General features: G+C 38.4%; 1 protein-coding gene across 1 annotated transcript; it reads right to left on the bottom strand.

Moving 5' to 3' along the window:
- Positions 1–6,877: 6,877 nt before the first annotated feature.
- LOC131784898 (tetratricopeptide repeat protein 28-like) lies at positions 6,878–11,273 on the bottom strand. Its single transcript, XM_066165323.1, has 5 exons — positions 11,221–11,273; positions 10,548–10,671; positions 10,059–10,271; positions 7,504–9,431; positions 6,878–6,997 (listed from the first exon to the last, which is right to left on the bottom strand). The coding sequence occupies exons 1-5, from the start codon at positions 11,271–11,273 to the stop codon at positions 6,940–6,942; spliced, it is 2,376 nt and encodes a 791-aa protein (XP_066021420.1). The 3' UTR covers positions 6,878–6,939.
- Positions 11,274–21,644: the final 10,371 nt, after the last annotated feature.

The following is a 21,644-nucleotide window of genomic DNA, read 5'->3' as shown; positions in this document are numbered from 1 at the left end:
ATTCTATAGAATAACGATGAACTTACCACTGCGGAGATACAGTGCCCTTCTACTTCACTGACCAGTGCAACCCAACAGGATATCTGAACTTCACTCTACACGCAAGGAATAATCATGTTCTTAGTCCTGGGGTCTGGAATTGAAAAGATAAATGATGGTTTAATAGTTTTGGATACTTTCGAATTGATGATACTCGTTGTGTTGTAGCAAAATCCTTAGGTCTCTGTGAAGTATATTTTGCATCATTAGGATGGCTGTTCAATGTACATGAAAAAAGAACTTTTCTTGATTTTGGACATTGCAATGTTGAACAAGAATTTAATTCAGATTTCAAAAAAAATCCCTAGAAAGAAACGTAGCAAGACACCTGTATAAAAGTCCCATTCCGATTACGACTGAGGACGGTAACTTTGGGATGGAGAAGCATCCCATCCAGGGGAAAAAGAAATGCCTCAGCAACCAGGACTAAAGTTCACCTAAGAATACATGTAGGTGCACTTTTTTCTCAAATAATGCCTTTTGTTAAAAAATCACATAAAACTCAAAACCTATCAAGAATTGAGTTCATCCCCATTAAAAAACTGTACAAAGTACTCAGAGGCATGGATGAAAATAACTCAAATGTTAAAAAAGTGTCACTTTCTAAATTTAAGGGGAGCATCACCTACTACTGGGTGATGTGCTTCTAAATAACAAACATACTAAATTGGTACAAAAGCAGTCTTCCAACATAATTGTAATCAAGCTAGCCTACTCAGTACTAACTTAAAATCAGCATAAGTGTAATGTGCCTCTATGTTAACCCTTTCACTCCCAGATCAAATTTGTAATTCTCCCTATTATCAACCATACAATTCTTATGATGTCAGTTCAGAGAATTTAGTATTGGATCAACCAGTCATTCCCAAATTGATATTTTTCTTTATTCTCATCACTTATCTGGTTGATATTGTATTGATTTTGTAAGGAGAAAGCTGTCTTGGTCACTCATGGGAGTTAAAAACAGAGTAAATTGGTACACAAGACAGTCTTCCAACGTAATTGTGATCAAGCTAGCCTACTTAGCACAAGTAATTTAACATCAGCATACTTGTTCTGATAGTTAAGTTTCCTATTCTAAGTAAAAGTACAGCAACAGTGATAGGTACTTTGGTGATTACCAGTTCTCAGTAAATAAGATCAGTTTTTGTATTTCTCAGCTTGCACATATACATAAACGGCTTTTGCATTCTTAGAAGCTATTTTGCTCCCCTCCCACTCCTCCCAGTAACTCATCTTGCTGTTCTTAGTATCTGTCTGAGTTTTCCACCAGACAGCCTTTTACTTTTATTTAGTATGTTTAACTCTTTAACTCCCAGATCAAATTTGTAATTCTCCTTACTGTCAACCTTACAACTCTTATAATGTTAGTTCAGAGAATTTAGTATTGGATCAGCTAATTATCCCCATATTGATATTTTTCTCCATTCTCATCACTTATCTGGTTGATATTGTATTGATGTTGTATTGATATTGTAAGGGAAATTCTGGTTTGGTCACTCATGAGAGTTGAAGGGTTAATCTTATGTTTAAGTATCATTTTGTTATTAGCTTGGTTGTATCATATAGGAGTCGTGTATTTGAGAAAGTATCAGTAAATAAGTGATTTGTAATTTGTAATTTTAAAGGCTGTCTTTGTCCCAAACATTGCTTGGTGTTTTGTTTTGTGGTTTAGAACCTTTTAAAGCAAACTCGGCTCCTTGGCCGAGTACAGTATTTGAATATCCCGTAAAACTGTGTATAAAACGATCAGAATTTCAGAATAATCCGACAGGATCACAGGCTTGCTTCGCAGCTTAAAATAAGAGGAAGCAAAGATAAACGATTCAATGTGCCCGTCAAGCACTTCCTCACCTCTAATATTTGACTGACTGTCTCACGTGGTCTCCGTTGAAAAGTTTTCCAGCCGCTTTGCAAGTCACATTTTCCATACAAGCACCATAAACAGCAGGTAACATAAAATGGAAGGTACGAGATCGATTAACTGCCATTTTTGCTCTTGTTGTGGTACCAGACTGGCAGTTCTTTTTATCTTCAACTTACGTTGTAACTCGAAAAGGCCGCCATATTGTGTTTACTTTCTGCTAGATCCCAGTGTTTTTTAGTTTGTGACGCAAAGTGCGTCATGCTACACGCGCAAATGCGCGGCAGCACGCGTGAAGACCTTCCAAGCACCAAATAACATTTTTTTTTTTGCCATTGTTCTTTATTCGAGTGCCCGGAGGAGCTAAAAAAAATCAGGTGTAAAAAATCACAGAAAAGTACTCCCTTTGTAGATTTGAACGTAATCGAGCGCGGAAAAGAAATGAGTTGTCTCACCGTCATGAATTCACTGTCTACGAATGTTATTGAAATCCTGGTTCTTACTTGTTGTAGAAGACGCAGTATACATCACAATAGAATTTCATCACAACTGGGAATAAGAAAACAAGGAAAACAATAGTGTGACGTATACTGTGTCTTCTACACCAAGTAAGAGCCGAAATCCCTGCATTATACCTTATTCGGATGGATATTTCGCAGTTCTGGATTGATCACAGCCTTTACGCTGCTTTTCATTCCAGCTAAAAACTAATCGCAAACTGAGGAATGAAGTTACTAAACTTCTAAGAGAATCAGAAGCAAGAATTCAGAAAAACAAGAAACAGTAAGGACTTTGGTAAATTAAAAAACAAAAACCACTCACAAAAAGAGACGTAGTAGTATTAGTCCACTAAACTGAAATGCTCCAGGTAAAATTATTATAAAAAGCCGAGGTTATGAATAATTTCTTTGTACGTTGCGGGGAGCACAGATTTGGCCTCCACTGTCATAGCCAAGATACTGCTGCACTTTGTTCAGTCCCTAACGTATGATATTATATCTATTTCACATGGACTTGGTGACATACACCGAAGACTATTTCTAATACCAATCTTGCTTTTGTTGTGGTTCATTATGGTGAAGTGTGCAATTTATTTATACTCATATAAGGCCACCCGGACAATGAAAACAAATTATAATAAAATTTGAAGGGTCAACCTTGTTCCCAGTAGCCTACGCGTTCAGGTATAAGATTCATTTGAAAAGAACTCAAAGAGCTGAGACGTCTTCTTGCCCGTCCACTGTGTTCGTCGTCTCCACAATTCGAATTGCTTTCTTTACCTGTACTTTTAAATAGCTTCGGTGTCACACCGTTCTTATCTTGCAGAGGTCTTTTCTTGCAGCCCACTGTGAAATCCTTATCTGTAACAGGGCTTATGTTTTCAAACGACCGCACTTTATCACTGAGAAGCCGTCTTCTGTTACTTGCAATTCCATTTTGCTTACTTTGAGCAAGTTTCAATGACAGACATTTTAAAAACGTCGCGAGCTGATTCGGTGGACAATTTCGAAACATTATTTGAATCTTCTGTGTTAGAGGTTGATGGTAGCCTTCCCTTCCTGTAAAAACCGTTTGTGAATGGTTAATTCCTTCAGAAGAAAAGTTTTTCCCAACGGAGATTGAAGATGTCGCGAAATTCATCTCGACCCAAGACAACTGTAATACTCTTGAAGGTTCGCCGTTTCGTGACCACACCATTGGAATTGAGGTTTTCCACTGTCAAACAGCATTCTAACTCACTAGCTTCCGTCACTCTATCGAAATAAAAGTTTAAAAACGTTTTAAAGAAATGGAAGCTTTGATCGAAAGGAATCAGTCGTCTCTTTCACCTTTAAATTTAGGTGTCCCAAGACATCGACCAATCACATGCAAAGGGTAAGTAGTCTCCAGTCCTCTCTGTCGGGGTCTCAAACCGGCTAAATTTAGCAAGAATGTCACAAACAATTCCATATTCTATCGTCCTAACTTCGGCTTATTCCGGTGATTTGGACCTCCAGATAATTCACCGAACCTCATCTGAATATCCCTGGATTGATTCATCCGCGCAGTGAACTGTGGAAGCTTGCATACCCCAGTTCTTCTTTCGTGGGCTTTCCCAAGTATAGCCTTTCCTTGCAATGTCTTGTAACGCTCTGCCATTCTTAGCCTGCAGTGAAGCCTTCTGACCGGCCATGTTTATACGGTGCAGAGGAGGGGGCGGGGATGGCCAGAATACTATTGAACCACTCCATCCGGAATCCCCTCTCCTTCTTTCTGATTTTTTTCTTATTTTTTCGGTTTTTATTTTCTCAATTCCCTCCGAAAGTGTTAAAATGATATGTTCTGAAGCATGATTGTGTTTTTGGGCCCTTCTCAGTGGCATTATAACCTTCGTCTAACGGAAAGGGCTAAAATGACTCTGAGTCGGGCGCAAAACATAGTTATGCCCAAGAACATAAACTTTGTATTATTTCATTGTAAAGGACCGTTTGGACCCGAGAGTTATCAGAGAAGAAGGCTACAGATACGTCGGACACTCTGAACTTTCAAATGTGCTCTAAGTCTCATCGAATAATAAATGTGGACATTTAGATGCCTTCCAAGGGATTCGACTGCCGTTTGTCAATACGTAGATGTGAATTGGTCACTCGCTAAGTGAGCATGAGTGCTTACTTATTCCAAATTGCACGGGAAAAATCATGTGATTACGTATTAATAACATACATGAAAGAATACGAGATAGCTTATCATAATTGTGGAGAAGCAAAGCGCGCGCATCAAGTGAAAAAATAATTTATTCAAACCTTGCATACTAAAACAACCGCGTAAGATCAAAACAATAATATACAATGATATTTTCACATCTTTAGAGCACAGAAAGTTAAAAGTTCGGCTAAGCAATTCAAGGACTTGTTCAGTTTGTGTCCGAATCACTTTCGATGAAATGGAATCGTCGTTTGCGATGTTTAATCATGTTTGCTTTTAATTTCGGCGTAGAATCGCTCGAGCAAAGTGTTAAGCTGAGTCTGCTCGAAATTTTCAATTTCCTCGGCAATTCCGTTCTCTGAACACCACTTTTTCCAAACCGATAACCAAAGAGTAGTGCTTTTTACAGTGTTTTCGTTGTTAGAGCTGTTTTTCAGCGACTGTATTGTTGTCGCGGTGGCGAAAGAAAACTTACTTGAAACGCAGGCCATTGTTTCGCTCGCAAATTTTCAGCATATCCAAATGTTGCGACATCCGAGGCTCGCATTTGATTGGCTATCTGTGAGTTTCTTTGATTATTAACCAATCAGAATGTCTGGTTTGTTATTTCTTTGGACTGAATTAACCCTCCTCTGCATTGAATTACCTGAAAACTGCGTTTATCTTAACCAATCAGAACTGAGTAACTTTTTCATGTATATTTTTAGGAACAGTAATAAGCCACCATCTTGAAGTTGGGGCAAAATAGAGGAACTAAAAATTTCCCCCATAACCAAGTTGTATGGACCCAAAAAAGTGGTTAACAAAAATAAATTTTCTCTCTCTCCCCCCTCTCCCCCCTCTCTCCGCCCTCTCTCTTCCCCTCTCTCCCTCTCTCTCTCCCCCTCTCTCCCCCCTCTCTCCCCCCTCTCTCTTCCCCTCTCTCCCCCTCTCTCCCCCCCTCTCTCTCCCCTCTCTCCCCCCCTCTCTCTCTCCCCCTCTCTCTCCCCTTCTCTCTCCCACTCTCTCTCCTCCTCTCTCTCAAGGTAAAGTAAGTTTATTTTTGTTTCTAATTACTAAGACCACATAGACAATGGACCACGAAATAACTACGCCTGAGTTTTTATTCAGAAAAATAAGAACTTTTTTTCCTGTCTTTTAACTAAACTTATGAGTTATTTTCGTTCTTTTTGAGGTTAAGGCTCTTTTTGTTTTACAAAAATGAAAACATCAGTTACACAGTGTCCCACCTCAACTCACCCAGCCAAAAAAATCACTCTTGCATGCATTGCATGCCTATGATTTTTCTGTTTGTCCACTCCACTATTTCTTCTTTTAACTTTGTTGAGATTATATTGAGCACTGTTTTTTTTTCTCTGCTATGTTTGGTATTTTTGTTTAGTTGAATCTTGTACATAGCTCGTTCTCTCCTCCGATTAAATATTTCATTCAAATCTTGCACAATGCTTTTCTCGTCTCTGTTTGATTTCCAAGTTAATATCTACCTTATTGTTTGTTTCAACTTAAATTTGTTTCCCATATCTGAATCTAGCCCTCTGTTCTTTTCCTTAACCCTTTAACTCCCATGAGTGACCAAGACAGAATTTCTCCTTACAATATCAACTCAGAATCAAGCAGACAAGTGAGGAGAATAAAGAAGAAAACTCAATTAGAGAACTACAAGTTGATCCAATACCAAATTCTCCAAATTGAAATCATGAGTATTTTATGGCAGACAATAGGGAGAATTACTAATGAGGTCTTGGGAGTTAAAGGGTTTACTCTGGCTGATTGTCACGTTCATATCCTACGAACTGTTTGCACCCATCTGTTTGGCGTGATTATCTCGCAACAATGTTTGATTTTTGCGGTTATTCTCAACCATTTTTCTCTTCTCTGTCTGATTTTTACATTACTACCTCCTCTTTTCTATTTGATTTTTCCTTCAGTATCTCGGATCTTTTTGTTTCATTTTCTGTTAGTTTGTTATGTTATCATTTCCTGCACCTGTGAAAAGTCTTAATCACTCTTTAATAATCACGTGCGCGTGCAGCGGGAGAATTGAAGACAGAATTATAATGATTTAAATCAAGGATTAACTTTGAGTTCTGACGAAACTTTGCCACATTCTCACATTTTCATACATTAAGCTACTTTCCTGCGTTCATTTTTCCCATCCCAATTTATTGTAGATCCCTATTGATAGTATACTTAATAGATCAAACGACTTAGTTGCAGGTTTCATTATCATCATCATCACAAAAGCACACAAAATCTACTACTTGACTGAAAAAAAATTAAAAATGTCTTCGCAAAGTAATACCAGTGTCCATTGAACGACAATGTTTAGGAAGAAGAATCTTTGTGTAGGATTAGTAGTCACTCTGTTTCTTCTCCGCCTCGTTGTTGTCCTCCTCGAGTCCTTCTTTCCTAAAAAAAGCATTATAGATTTGTCACTATTTCAACTTTAAAGTAAACGAAACAGACTTCCAATCACAGAAATTACTTTCTTCTTCAATTCCATTGGCTATGATTGTCCAAACTTGTCAAACATACCATGCTTGATACGAAAGTGACTTTAAGATTTTCAATTTATTGTTATTTTTGTTGATTTTTCACAAATAAAGTTAATTTTTTCAGCTTCTCAAGTTACCTTCATCGTCATAACGTGTAGTATCGCATCGACTTTGACTAATTATTTCGGAGTATATATTGCATACAAAAGAAACGCCAATTCAAAGCCAATTTTAGAGAGCCTTCTGTGAAAAAATTCTGGCTCCTAGCACTAGATAAAATCAAGTTCTTTTTCCTGGCATTTTATGGATTAAAGACAAAGACAAAAACAAACAAAAAAATCACGACAACTGAGTGAAGTGAATAAGTTAAGTGTGCTAATCGCTTTATCGTAGAAAATTGCTCATTCTAATCAGACCTACCCTTTTTTCATAAAATCAAATGTCACGTTATCCCCCATCAACACAAACGGAGCCCATTGGGAAGGTTTGGAAAATCCATTACTTCTCAACCATTGAACGGCCTGGCTAAGAGATTCACTGGCACTTTCTCCACGCACAAGGTGTTTATATAAATGTTTCATGAGCTTCGCCGTTGCTTTGTCTTCTATAGCCCACGATGCTACCAACACTGAACGTGCACCAGATGCTAGGAATGCTCGAGCGATTCCAATAACTCCTTCTTTTTTAATCAATCCACGCCCACTGTGACAACAGCTGAGTACTACCAGTCTAGCTCGCACTTGAACTCCTTCAATGTCGGACATTGTCAGGAGGTAGTCTTCCTCTTGTGGGGTACTGTTAATAGTACATTGAGGAGAGAGGGCAATCTCTCCTGTTTCAGGATTTCCATGTGCGGCAAGATGTATCAGACTCACTGAAGGTATTGCTTGAAGAACCGCCTGCTTTGTTGCGCGACTTCCCAATATAGGCTGAACACCCAGCAGTTGACCAACCATCTCTGCTTCCTTACTTGCATAAAACAATGGTGTAATGTCAATAAGACGTCCATTATATTGCACTTTGCCAACCGTAGGATCACCCACAACCAGTCCGCCAGTTTGACTGTGATAGTCTGCTGGACATTCTTGAATGAGCCGGAGAGTTGTCAGTGAAGGGACGATGCGTATTCTGTACTTCTCCGATAAATACTTGCCGGCTTGTTCATCACGCAAGGCAGCAAATGGGACTCGGTACAAAAAATGATCCGGTACAATGATGATTTCAGGCTCTGTGAGTAAATCTACCACAGGTGCCACGATCCATTCGTAGCACAAATGATGACTTCTTCCGGTATCTTTGGTTTCGTCACCTCGCAAATTTGCTTGGCTCTCTTCATGAAGAGATGTCGTCAAATTGTCATTCAGCGATCGGTCTTCGCAGTTCCCTTCGGGTAAAACACCAAAGCATTCGGCGCTCTTTTTGAAGACTCCCTCCACTTCGCAAACTTGTGCAGCAATAAGAGTGTCTATTTTCACTTCGTCTGTTCTTCGAAAGAAAATGTCTCCATTTGCTTTCAACACCCAGAGAAGAACTTGCCGATCTTCATACGAAACGTACAAAAAAACACAGTTACTTTCTCTTCTCGCGATGTTTTCAATCCCGAACCATGATCGTGGATCAGCTGAGATGTGGCTTTCAGCGGAGTATTTGTCTGCCATGAGTTCTGCGAGGACTCTTGCTCGTCCCAGCTCCTCAACATAGAGAGCATTTCGAAAGTTTCCAGTAAGGCAAAGGAGGTGAGTGAGTGACTTGTAGGGAAAAGTGCCGTGTTCCTCTAACAGAAAAATTTTAAGTCCAGTGTTTCCTTTCTGGAGAGTTCTGATTTGTTCATATTTTTCAATGCCTTGGAGGAGATATTCCATTGCCTCCACAACCTCGAACTGCGATATCTTTAACATTGAAATATGGAGAAGACTTTTAAACTCAGCCATTTTGCATCCAATTTCGCTGCTTATGGAACAAGCTTTCTGTAAATAATATGCTGCCTTATCATATTCACCAAACGATTGGGATAGACTTCCAACGTGTAGGTATAGTTGTACTTCGCGCTTTCTATTGCCACATTCCCTGCTGATTGTAAGCGCCTTCTCACAAAGTTCTTTTGCCTTCTGACTGTCATTTACAGAATCAGAGACCATTGCCAAATTTACAATAGCCATTGCTTCCAGTTCTCTGTCACCAATTGCAATACTGACGCCGACTGCTTTGTCCAAATGTTCTTTAGCTTGCCGATTTTTATTAAGACTGCGGTACACCATTCCAAGTTCTAAGTGTGCTGTACCTTCTCTTCCTCTGTCGCCAATTTCTATCGCGATGGCAAGTGCTTTCTCGTGATATTCTTTAGCATTCTGATATTCGCCAAGGAAATGAAACACATTTCCGAGGTTCCCGTATGTTGCTCCTTCTCCTCTTCTGTCGCCAATTTCTATCGCGATGGCAAGTGCCTTCTCTAGATATTCTTTGGCATTCTGATATTCGCCAAGGGAATGAAACGCAATTCCGAGGTCCCCGTATCTTGTTCCTTCTCTTTTTCTGTCGCCAATTTCTATCGCGATGGCAAGTGCTTTCTCGTGATATTCTTTAGCATTCTGATATTCGCCAAGGGAATCAAACACATTTCCGAGGTTCCCGTACCTTGCTCCTTCTCCTTTTCTGTCGCCAATTTCTATCGCGATGGCAAGTGCTTTCTCGTGATATTCTTTAGCATTCTGATATTCGCCAAGGGAATCAAACACACTTCCGAGGTTCCCGTATGTTGTTCCTTCTCCTTCTCTGTCGCCAATTTCTATCGCGATGGCAAGTGCTTTCTCTTGATATTCTTTAGCATTCTGATATTCGCCAAGGGAATGAAACACATTTCCGAGGTTCCCGTATGTTGTTCCTTCTCCTTTTCTGTCCCCAATTTCTATCGTGATGGCAAGTGCTTTCTCGTGATATTCTTTAGCATTCAGATATTCGCCAAGGGAATCAATCACATTTCCAAGGTTCCCGTATGTTGCTCCTTCTCCTTCTCTGTCGCCAATTTCTATCGCGATGGCAAGTGCTTTCTCGTGATATTCTTTAGCATTCTGATATTCGCCAAGGTAATGAAACACACTTCCGAGGTCCCTGTATGATGTTCCTTCTCCTTTTCTGTCCCCAATTTCTATCGCGATGGCAAGTGCTTTCTCGTGATATTCTTTAGCATTCTGAAATTCGCCAAGGGAATGAAACACACTTCCGAGGTTCCCGTATGTTGTTCCTTCTCCTTTTCTGTCGCCAATTTCTATCGCGATGGCAAGTGTTTTCTCGTGATATTCTTTAGCATTCTGATATTCTCCAAGGTTAGTACAGATATTTCCGATTCTTCCATGAGCCAGTGCTTCTTTTCTTTTGTGACCAATTGTTTTCATGATAGTGAGTGCGGCTTTAAAGAGTTGCTTTGCCTCTACAAACCGGCTTTGTGTGTTACATATGTCTCCTACTTCCATGATTAGTGTCCAAGCATGGTTTAATTTGTCAAGAAGTTTGGTGGCATGTCTTTTTGCATCTGTGTAACCAGAGATGGCGTAGTACGCATTGAATAGTACATCGGAGATTTCAAGGTGACTACCAGAATCAAGGTTGTGAAGTAGGATTACACATTCATTACATAACTCAGTCGCTCGTAGGCCACGATCAGTGTTCAGAAGAAATATGACGACGTTTAAACCTATCTGGACTGATTTTAGGATTTTTGCAGCGTCACTCATAACGGCTCTCTCCTATTTGTTGTCGTAAGAAAGAATCATCAAAAAAGGGAAGCTTCAAAAAAAGTAACACTGAGGAATGTTCGAGTTTTTAAACATGACCAGGGAATTTTCCCAAAAGTTTGTACGTGAAACAAGATCAGGATCCTCACTCTGCTGCCCTTCAAAAACCAGGGAATAACTAAGCTCTTATTTCCGTTGTTTTATGTTTCAAAATCGAGGCAAATCAATATATCTTGATCTATCTGGAGATATCCATCTACGTGACGCACAGGCGGCCCCAAGCTCCAGCTGTGAGATGATCATCTTGCGCAATAACAGTCGTGAATTACAAGAGTTTGTATGGGAATATTTACAACCGCTCCAAGGAATATAAAAATACGTTAAATTCTCAATAAAAATACCTCACCTTACTTCCACAACGTATGACTTGTTATCTTTACTTTGATGAAAAGAACCCATTTTAGTGAGTTGTTCATTTCGAGGTTTTCTTATGTAGGTAGAAAACCTCGAAATGGAAAACTCGCTAAAATGGGTTCTTTTCATCAAAGAAAGCGGTCAGATAACAAGCGATACGCTGTGGAAGTAAGTTGAGGTATTTTTATTGAGAGTTTGACGTATTTTTTTTATTCCTTAGAGCGGTGGTAAATATTCTCATACAAACTCTAATAATTCCGCCATGACTGTTATTGCGCAAGATTATCATCTCACAGCTGGAGCTTGGGCCACCTGTGCATGACATAGATCTGGTTTCGTTGCGTGGTGGAAAAATTTGATGGACATAAATCTAACAAAAAAAATCAAATTCTACAACTAAATGAAGTATAAAACTGTTCAGTTGAGCCCAGATGAAGATATTTGTGCAAGATTCGTGTTGGTATTTCTAACCGTTTGTCCCACAGAGATCAAGCCAGCATGTCAGTCTTAGGAACTCGCTTAATTAATTTGAGATGAAGAAATTAGAACATGTAAGCGTTGCCAACGGTTAACTGCCCATCAATTATTTTGAAAAAACTATTTTTTGATTTAATACCGCATAAATTTGGGAAAAGAGCAAAAATTCTACCCAACGTTTCAACCGCTCACAAAATGCTTGTTATTCAGAAGAAGGAAAATCTTTCTATTTCATTCAATTACGTACGCGTTACTTCAGTAACTGATATACCAACTTCTCCAAATTTTTTGTTTCGTAAAATAAAGTCAATTTCATTCATGAAAAGTGAAACTAAAGTAGCAATACAAATGCAGAAATTAAAGAAAACGAACAGCTCACCTTTTCAAAACAGAACATGCCTTTTACATTGGTGCCTGATAGCGTGACTAATGAAAACAAAATTAAGAAAATGAAATGAAATGAGAATTTCCAAGGCAAACAAACGTAAATGCAAATAACTGATGTAATAACATTTTACTCGCACGGTTGGTGAGAAGAAATCATCAGAATAAGAAAAAAAAACCTAAGATGGAAGAGAGATTGTTTTCTAAGTTGCCTATAAGATTCATTAAATAACATACAAGATCTTACATTATAAAATAATTCAAATAGTACGCGCGCTCTGATTGGCCATAAAAACATTTTACATGAGCGTATGTAAACACGGTTTTCGTTCCTCTTTCATTAGTTATTTTATAAATGAAATGTAAAATGGTTTCCGTGTTTACATAGCCTGATGTAAACACTTGGGAGGTTGGGTGAACACTCGATAAGCTGGAAACCACTCCGCTTCGCGTCGTGGTTTCCTATGCTTATCTCGTGTTCTCCTAACCTCCCGCGTGTTTACATCAGGCTATGTAAACACGGAAACCATTTTACATTTCTTCAATAGTTTTAATCATCACAGAAGTGATGAACTTGTTGTTTCTCCTTACAATATCAATATACCATATAGCAATGCTGAGAGTAAACAGACTCATCATTCAGAGGGTGTTATCTCTATGAGTAGCAAGTTTCCATCCATGTTAACTCATAATGTTTATGAAATAAATTATTGGCCGTTCACCTTCAGTGAAATCTAAAATATCTTCAGATAGTGAGAGACCAAAACCACAAAACTGATGTAATAAACTTTCTCTGCAAAGTAATGAAGAATGCGAAGAGCTACTGTAAGATTAAATAGGAAAATTATCGGTTAAAAAAGTAATCATTATAAACCTAATAAGGATGGAACCTGCATTGCAGCTTGCCCATAAGATATCTCAATAAATATTGGAGCTCACATATCGTTGATAAGAGTTTGGTGGATTTAATTTTGCTTTGCTCGATTTGTAAAGCCATCAAGTTACAGAAGTGAGGGACATGTTGCTTCTCTTTCCACAATCAACATATTATTCAGTGAACAAGCGACGAGAATGCTTATCAGCTGAGGGTTTTTTCTTTATACAACATTAAATTCTCCCGCGCAGAATGCTATTGTCTTTCGCGACATGTATTTACAGTGCCCAGTTTATCAACGAGCGGATATCAATTTGCATGTCTAGAGCTTATCAGCTGTGATTGGTCAACAACTTTAACCTTGGGAATACTTGAGTCGCACTGCAGATTTCAGCTGCTGTCGATCAAACGGTTTGGTGCGTGATGTCAGTCCCCAAGGTGCGATAGAGTTAACAATAGCACACTAATTAAAGGCCGGCCGCACTGTTCACAAAGCGTTTGCAGATTCGTGTGCGACGATATTTTTTATTTGACTCGATGTAAAAGTTCTTATCATGTTTTAACTTTCAAAAATTTACCGCCATTTCACAGCCATTACTGATTTCGTGCTTAAATAAGTAAATAAATGCGGCGAAACATTGTTCATAGAGGCGGAGCTTAGAGTAATTAATATGCACGCGCGAGGTTCAAAATGAATCAGTTCAACTTCCAAAGGCCCTTGGGACGGTGAAGAATCAAAGAGAGAAAATGAATATTCCAGAAATGCTGGATTTGATACTATTTCCAGACATCGGATTCCCTTCATATGTTGCATGAGCCCTTTATACTTTTTAAGAAAACATATCCATATGCAACCCAAGGTGCTGATATCTTCATTTAGGAGAAATTCGGCCTGAAAGTTATCATAAATCTATTTCCCATACTGAAATTTACCCAAAGTAGGTCAAGTTGAGCACAAAATTGATAAAGGTTAAAGAGATGGTACCGAGTCAAAAATGGTTGTTATTTTATTATGAAAATCTTTTCTTTGAAAACCATATGCAACCCTTTCGATATTTTATATAGTTAAGCTGTGAAAAAACTAAACGCAAGGGGACCTTTGCCTATTGCGGCCATTTTTCTTTATTGTGTCACGCCATTTGTCGTTTCGGTCTTTAAATTTAGCGCCCTTGCACCCGTAAATATCCCGGATGTGTCACACAATTCTGCGCGAGCAAGCAAGGTAATGTGAGGGAGCTAGAAGGAAGAATTCCTGATGAGATCATAAATTTAAAAGGTAAAGATGATGCAGACCTTTAATATTTTGTTATCCAAATCAAAAATTGATTCCAATTTGGAAGCTCTCCACAAATATTACTGGATTATTTGGAATTACAACTCTTTATTATCACTGATTTTGCTATATTTAAACCAGAAATATATTTTTTCGAATCAGGAAAAGAAAAACTATTACTATAATTTTTTTTTTTTGCTGGTAACCCTTTCAAAAATAAACACGCTTTGTTTGGGCGATGAGACCAAAAGTGGCGTGAAACAAAGATAAATGCAAGCAGCTCGTGTGAGAACAAGGTTTCTGAGTTTGATCGGTCTAAGACAAGAAACTATAAACTGCAGTTGATAATCTCTTGGTGTGACAGATATCAATATAACTTTCTGTTTCGCCCATAGCGTCGTTGTGAAAACTTTGAAGCGCTTTTCTTTCCACATCAAAAATCTCTGTCCTTGAATTCAATTTCTGTTACGTCTGATTTGAGAAGGCACTGAAAACATTTTTTCAATAAAAAAAAGAGAGAGAGATGGGACTGTAAGCAGATATGTTCTTTATTTTTGCTGCTTACTCTTGAACAAGGAGTTTTATTTTGTTTCGTGTTCTGATCGAATGACTGAGGCAGCCGAGGGTAAAAAACTGAAATAACGCTTTCCTTGCAAAACAGAGATGAATGACAATCTGACAAGAATGAAAAAAATGTAACAGCTTCACCGGTGAAACAAAGAATCGTATAGAAAACCTAAAACAGAACTACGTCGCTTTCTAACTTTCTCGTAATTTAAATTAAAAAACATGACATCTTCATGTTTTTTTTTTTAAAGATTTCAGATTTAAAAATCTGATTTTCCGGTTCATTCATCGCGTATCTGCTTTTACACTTTCACTCCCAGACTATGACACCAAAGAATTGTTTAACGTGCAAATTTCCCCTACAATATCAATATATTCTTCAGCCAACAGTTTTGGAGAATAAAGAAACTTATCAGCTGGACGGTAACAAATTGATGCAACACTTCATTCTCTAAAATTATTTACTGAGATATTTGTTACATTTGCAAAGGAGACTTAGTAAGATCATGAAAGTTAAAGTCCTAAAATTGAGTTCATCATTTTATTTTGCAGACTATGTTCGGTTTAAGTTAAGTTTTAAGCAACAAATCTTTGCCAAGATCTAAGACTATTTGGAGGTTAAATCCTCTGTCTTTGAGTGTCCAGCGCAAAACATTTCAGTTTTGTAAAGCGGGAAAGATTGTTTCTAAATTTATTTTTTTACTACTAACCTTTTACACAAGAAGCTTGTATTGTTTGATATTCTAGTCGTATGACTGATGAAACCACAAGCAAGAAACCGAAATACGACTTCCCCTGCAAAACAAAGATAAATGCGAATAGCTATTCTAAGAAAGACGTGAGAAAGCTTCTGTAAAATGCAAGTAAAATGGCTGAATAAAAAAATGGATGAACCGAAGAGGGACAAACGGTTACCAAGTATAAAGATTGAGCTCGATTTCTACAGAACAAAAAAAACAGGCCGTTTAGGAACCTGAAAATCAATCGCTCATCACCCTCTCCATAAATTAAGCACACAGGGTTGAATTATCAAACAGACTGGATTTCCCTGCCTCGTATTAGTTTGAAATTTAGCAATGCTGTGCGATTTGTATATACCCTGCGTTACAACTGACAATGAAAATAACGTAAAGCTACTTATGAAGGCTAAGGAAACAATATTAGACGAGCCGGTTCAAATGGAAATTTTAGGAGAAGACGCAACACTTCATTCTCTAAAATTATTTACTAAGATATTTGTTACATTTGCAATGGAATTTTGTTAAGATCATGGAAGTTAAAGTCCTTAAATTGAGTTCATCATTTTATTTTGCAGACTATGTTCAGTTTAAGTTAAGTTTTAAGCAACAAATCTTTGCCAAGATCTAAGACTATTTGGAGGTTAAATCCTCTGTCTTTGAATGTCCAGTGCAAAACATTTCAGTTTTGAAAAGCGGGAAAGATTGTTTCTAAATTTATTTTTTTACTACTAACCTTTTACACAAGAAGCTTGTCTTGTTTGATATTCTAGTCGTATGACTGATGAAACCAAAAGCAAGAAACCGAAATACGACTTCCCCTGCAAAACAAAGATAAATGCGAATAGCTATTCTAAGAAAAAAAATGGGTGAATAAAAAATTGAATGGGTGAATAAAAAATTGATGAACCGAAAAGAGAAAAATGGTTACCATGTATAAAGATTGAGCTCGATTTCTGTAGAACACAAAAAAGGCCGTTCAGGAACCTGAAAATCAATCGCTCATCATCCTCTCCATAAATTAAGCACACAGGGTTGAATTATCCAACAGACTAGACTCCCCGCCTCGAATTAATTTGAAATTTAGCAATACTGTGTGATTTGTGTATACTTTGCGGTTTAACTGACACTGAAAAACGTTAAGCTACTTAGGACGGCCAAGGAAACAACATTGGAAGAGCCGGTCCAAACGGAAATTTTATGAGAAGACGCAACACTTCATTCTTTAAAAATATTTACTGAAATATTTGTTACATTTGCAAAGGAGACTTAGTGAGATCATGAAAGTTAAAGTCCTAAAATTGAGTTCATCATTTTATTTTGCAGACTATGTTCGGTTTAAGTTAAGTTTTAAGCAACAAATCTTTGCCAAGATCTAAGACTATTTGGAGGTTAAATCCTTTGTCTTTGAATGTCCAGTGCAAAACATTTCAGTTTTGTAAAGCGGGAAAGATTGTTTCTAAATATATTTTTTTACTACTAACCTTTTACACAAGAAGCTTGTATTGTTTGATATTCTAGTCGTATGACTGATGAAACCACAAGCAAGAAACCGAAATACGACTTCCCCTGCAAAACAAAGATAAATGCGAATAGCTATTCTGAGAAAGACGTGAAACCTTCTGTAAAATACAAGTAAAATGGTTGAATAAAAAATTGATGAACCGAAGAGGGACAAACGGTTACCAAGTGTAAAGATTGAGCTCGATTTTTACAGAACAAAAAATAAAGGCCGTTTAGGAACTTGAAAATCAATCGCTCATCATCTTCTCCATAAATTAAGCGCACAAGGTTAAATTATCAAACAGACTAGATTTCCCCGCTTTGAATTCATTTTAAATTTAGCAATACTGTGTGATTAATATCATAACCTGCGTTACAACTGACACTGGAAAAAGTTAAGCTAGTAAGGACGGCCATGGAGACAACATTAGAAGAGCCGGGCCCAACGGAGATTTTATGAGAAGAATTTCTGCTCATTTGATGAACATATTCATGAAAAAAATTTCAATTTCGAATGGCCTTACTTCACCCATTGTTTACATTGTGAACGCTAAAAACGGTTACCATCTTTCTGAATCTTAAAACTTGTTTTGGCCAAGATAACTGACTCCCCGCGTAAAACGTACTGTGTAAATCATGTAGCATTTGTAAACTTCTCATGGCGGTTAGGGCACAGATTGAGCATGTCTATTTGATTAAATTCACACAAGCGGCTTGATTGTTAACAACTGATGGAAAGGTATAAATGAAACGAATTTGACTCAATACTGTAGGAGTACCGATGTTAATGCGTCAGATATTCTTTACCCAAGGGATACAAAGAAAATTTTGAAAAAGAATGGAGTCTATTAAAAACGACGTCCTTCTATGGCAATTCATGCTGTGTGACAATATTAATCAATATAATAATGGTCTATGTAACAGCAGCTCTGATTATAAAGGCGCTGAAATATGAATTGGAAAACTGACGAGAGGTCGCATTAACACATTAGCACATTAACAATTAAATATCGTACTTACCTCGACTCTAACTCTGAACGCTTTATTGCTTTGTATAGTGAAGCAGCCAAATTTAGAATTAGAATCAGCAGCACGTGTCTATTTTAAGGTTACAGACGTGTGGTGAATCTCAGCCCATCCCTGAGAAGCCGAGATTGAGTACATATTGTAAGACAAGTCGGGGAGAGGTTCGCGGGGAATCTGGCACCAATTATCAGTACCAAAGCCCGGACAGACCTCTCGCTGGCTCATACATTCATACATTCTCGCGAGCAAAGAAGCGCTCGTGACCAAATGCCAATAATGAGGTCTCGCATGCTAGCCTATCCTCCCTCGTATCCTATGTTCGCTTTCGTCACGCAACGGGAGGAGAGAAAACGTGTTGCGTGACGAGACCAAACGATGGCTCTGAAGGAGACAACAATGAGTGTTGCACCAATGCAGTTTATTTATACTAACAATTATTTAGATAACAAAGACAATAGACCGCAAAAGAAAAGTAATTATTTTTTTCTTGTACAAGAATGCAAACGTCAATTATTTGGTGGCCCATCCTAACCCACAAAACGCTTGCATGCGTTGCATGCCTATGTTTACAATGCGTGGCTAAGAGGAGAAGAATCTCGTTTTGCTGCGTCGTTTTACGCAACGCTTAATACGATTAACGATCTGTCAGCCTGCAGGCTTGTACTCTTTAGTGCTGCAGCGGACGTGAAGAACATGAACAATATATATATTTTTTTATATATATATATTTATCAGATATATTCGCTTCAATTCTTGAAAATTAACTAGTAATTTCTCATGCAATACAATATAAATTCGTTTATAATATCCAATAAACAGATACAGAAAAAAGCCAAGCTTTTCAGACAAAGCGTTCAATGGATAGAACGCCAAGTTCTCTCAACTGATTTAATAGGCTATAAGGGAGAATTTCTCATTTGATCTTGAGGATTAAAGAATAAAGTTGTGCTATTTTTAATTCGGAATGTATGCTTGTGTTTGCTGCTTGTTCCCTCCTTTCCAGAGAAAATCAAGTCAAAAAGCTTATTCATTGAGGTCCACTATAGCCAGCCAGAGCTCTTAGGTAGAGCGTTCGAACACAAGTATACCACACTATGTATTCATGGTTAATAATTGTTGACATGAGACAAACAAAATCTATGAGGGTAATGAATAAAGCTCTGAAAATTGCCTGTCTAAATTACATGTCGGTCTGAATATCTCAATGAAGTTAAATGGAATGTAAATCGACGCATCTGTGATATTTTAAAGCGTCCATGGGCCGTTTGAAGCGTCTTTTTACGAAATAACTTTTGGCCGGAGGCCGTTAGTAGAAAAAAGTAATTTCGTAAAAAGACGCTGACAGAATGAAGAATCATTTTGAAATAAAGAGACGGTGGGGATGTTTTCGCAAGCTTTGACCAGGAAAAACGTCTGAGTTCCATGTCAGATATCGCTTCAAAGTAATACCGTGGCGGGCCACAGGTGAATCACCTTTCGAGTATGTTGACGTATATAAATATACCCAGGAAATACGGAGAAATGTATGGAAATTACGAATGGAACGCTGAATGATAAAAGTTTTAACGCTTCTTGGTCTGAAATTCTCATCGAAGAAAATGTCCCCTGCAAAGTCGACATACCAAGTCTGTTGCATTCCCTATCCAAATAAGTTTGCTTCGATATGGAGAGAGAATGTTTCTCATATAAATGCCGGTGTGAAGGAGACAAAGACAGTTATTTGACGACTTCACTGTTCATCGTACAATTTTAGAGATATTTTAGTTTGACGATCAAGTGAACAATATAATTATATTTAAAATCGAAATTTTCTTTTTTGTTTTAGCTGAAAACGAGCGGCACTCCGCGAATTCTACGAACCAAAATTCTACTCATACTCAAGCGTTCCTCATCTAAAACTTCACGCGAAAAAACAAAAAGTATTTTTGGTTCCTTCTCAGACACAAACTCCTCTCCACTTTAGGGTGTTAGACCTAAAGCGAGGTCGCAAGATGGTAAAAAGTTCGCAAGATGGACTAGGATTAAAACCTTATCTGAAATGCGTTGTACTTGATAAGTTCTTTCAACCTGTCCACGATAAAGAAATGCCCATTTTCGTCATAATGTCTTGTATCACCTTTGTGCTCCCATCTGTCCGTATCTGCCATTTGGCCGGTAGCTTCAGGATTATTCAGGTAACCTGGGAGAAATTGTCATTTCATACAGACGCTTAAAGACAAAAAGCGAGGACGCGCCCCAAAGAATGATTTTCCACTAAAGGAAATTATAACGCTTTTGCCGAGACAGAGATTAAGCGAATGTACAAATTTACTTCGACATTAGCCTAACGTTTGGCCAGGGGACGGCACCCGCTCGGGGACAAATAGCGAGGACACGCGTACAGCGATTTTCCTCCAAGAGAAGTTTTACCGCTTTTGCCGAGACAGAAAAGAACCAATTTTCGTACGGTTTTCGGAAGTAGTCGTTCACGATTGCTAAACTCTCGTCAGGTTTCGTCATTGAACCGGTAAACTTAGTCATTTGTCTTAGTCACTTTTACCCGGTCAGGACACAGCGACGAACTTCGTGAAACTGACTGGTATGCTTTCCAAAAAGAGTATAAAGAGCAAAATAACGTATGCGCAAGTAATGAATTCGCTTTTGAGATCAAAATACAACTGTTTTCGGCGAGTTTAAGAATAAAACTTTATTGTGCTAAAGATATTTTTCCCTCCACCCCCCTTCCTCTCCACCCCCCCCCCTTCCCCTCCCCCAACCCCTCTCAAAGCACTGACTGTTTTGAAGTTTTATGCTGATCCTCACGCTAAGATGGAAACCTGAGTGAATAAGCCCGCAGCTTTTCAGTTTAGAGAAAACAGGTGTGGCATCGGAAGTCACGGGTAACCTGGCCTTGAATACGTAGCTTTCTGGAGCGTACTTTGGTTCGCTTATAATCAAATACAACCTTCCATAATTGTTGGTCCTCTGATACACATTTCATCGTCCTGACCTGGACCAAGAAGAGCGCCGGTGGTTACATCAACAATTTTTAAGTACAGAACTTTACCAATGAGTGTCGACGATTTTTGAGAGGCGCTCGTTTCGAACCTTGACCTGCCAGCAAGGTCTTATTCACACTGCTGTGTGAGCGGCTAAGCCCGCCAGAGGTCTGAGTAGGGTCCTAATACCAGATTCCTGGCATACTTTTCACGAATTTCGACGCTGTTACTGCATCGTTAATGAGAGGTGGCTTCTCTTTGAGTGATGAGCTCCCTACTGCATGAAAAAAAGTTCCTCATCCTTCTCCCATTCAACAATTTATCATAAGAGTTAGCTTTTGTACAACCGTAATGATTCGATTTAGCACCACGGGCGCTTCTTTACTTTTAGTAGTTGAAGGGAAGGCGCTTATTCGAAATAGGACGCTCTCCTCACGGGGACAAGGTGCTTATTTCTTTTTTGAGAATCAGCAGAATGTGAAACAAAGCTTTGATCTTTATTGGGCTGGGGATCAAAAAGACTGGAAAACTCACTTATTGTCCGTGGGCCCTTCCTTGCTAGAACGACTTGCCGAGCAATTGTTGCAAAATTTTACG

Source organism: Pocillopora verrucosa, chromosome 4, assembly GCF_036669915.1.
Source record: "Pocillopora verrucosa isolate sample1 chromosome 4, ASM3666991v2, whole genome shotgun sequence".
In the NCBI taxonomy this organism is placed as follows: Eukaryota; Metazoa; Cnidaria; class Anthozoa; order Scleractinia; family Pocilloporidae; genus Pocillopora; species Pocillopora verrucosa.
The sequence above is the reverse complement of the archived record's forward strand: the minus strand, read 5'-3'. Positions and strand labels throughout refer to the sequence as shown.

Coding starts and splice junctions, on each gene's coding strand:
- LOC131784898 (XM_066165323.1), bottom strand. CDS start 11,273: ATGGGTTCTTTTCATCAAAGTAAAGATAACAAGTCATACGTTGTGGAA. Junction 10,272..10,547: donor CTTGGACACTAATCATGGAA/GTAGGAGACATA, acceptor GGCGAATTTCAG/AATGCTAAAGAATATCACGA. Junction 9,432..10,058: donor CATACGGGAACCTTGGAAAT/GTGATTGATTCC, acceptor GGCGAATATCAG/AATGCTAAAGAATATCACGA.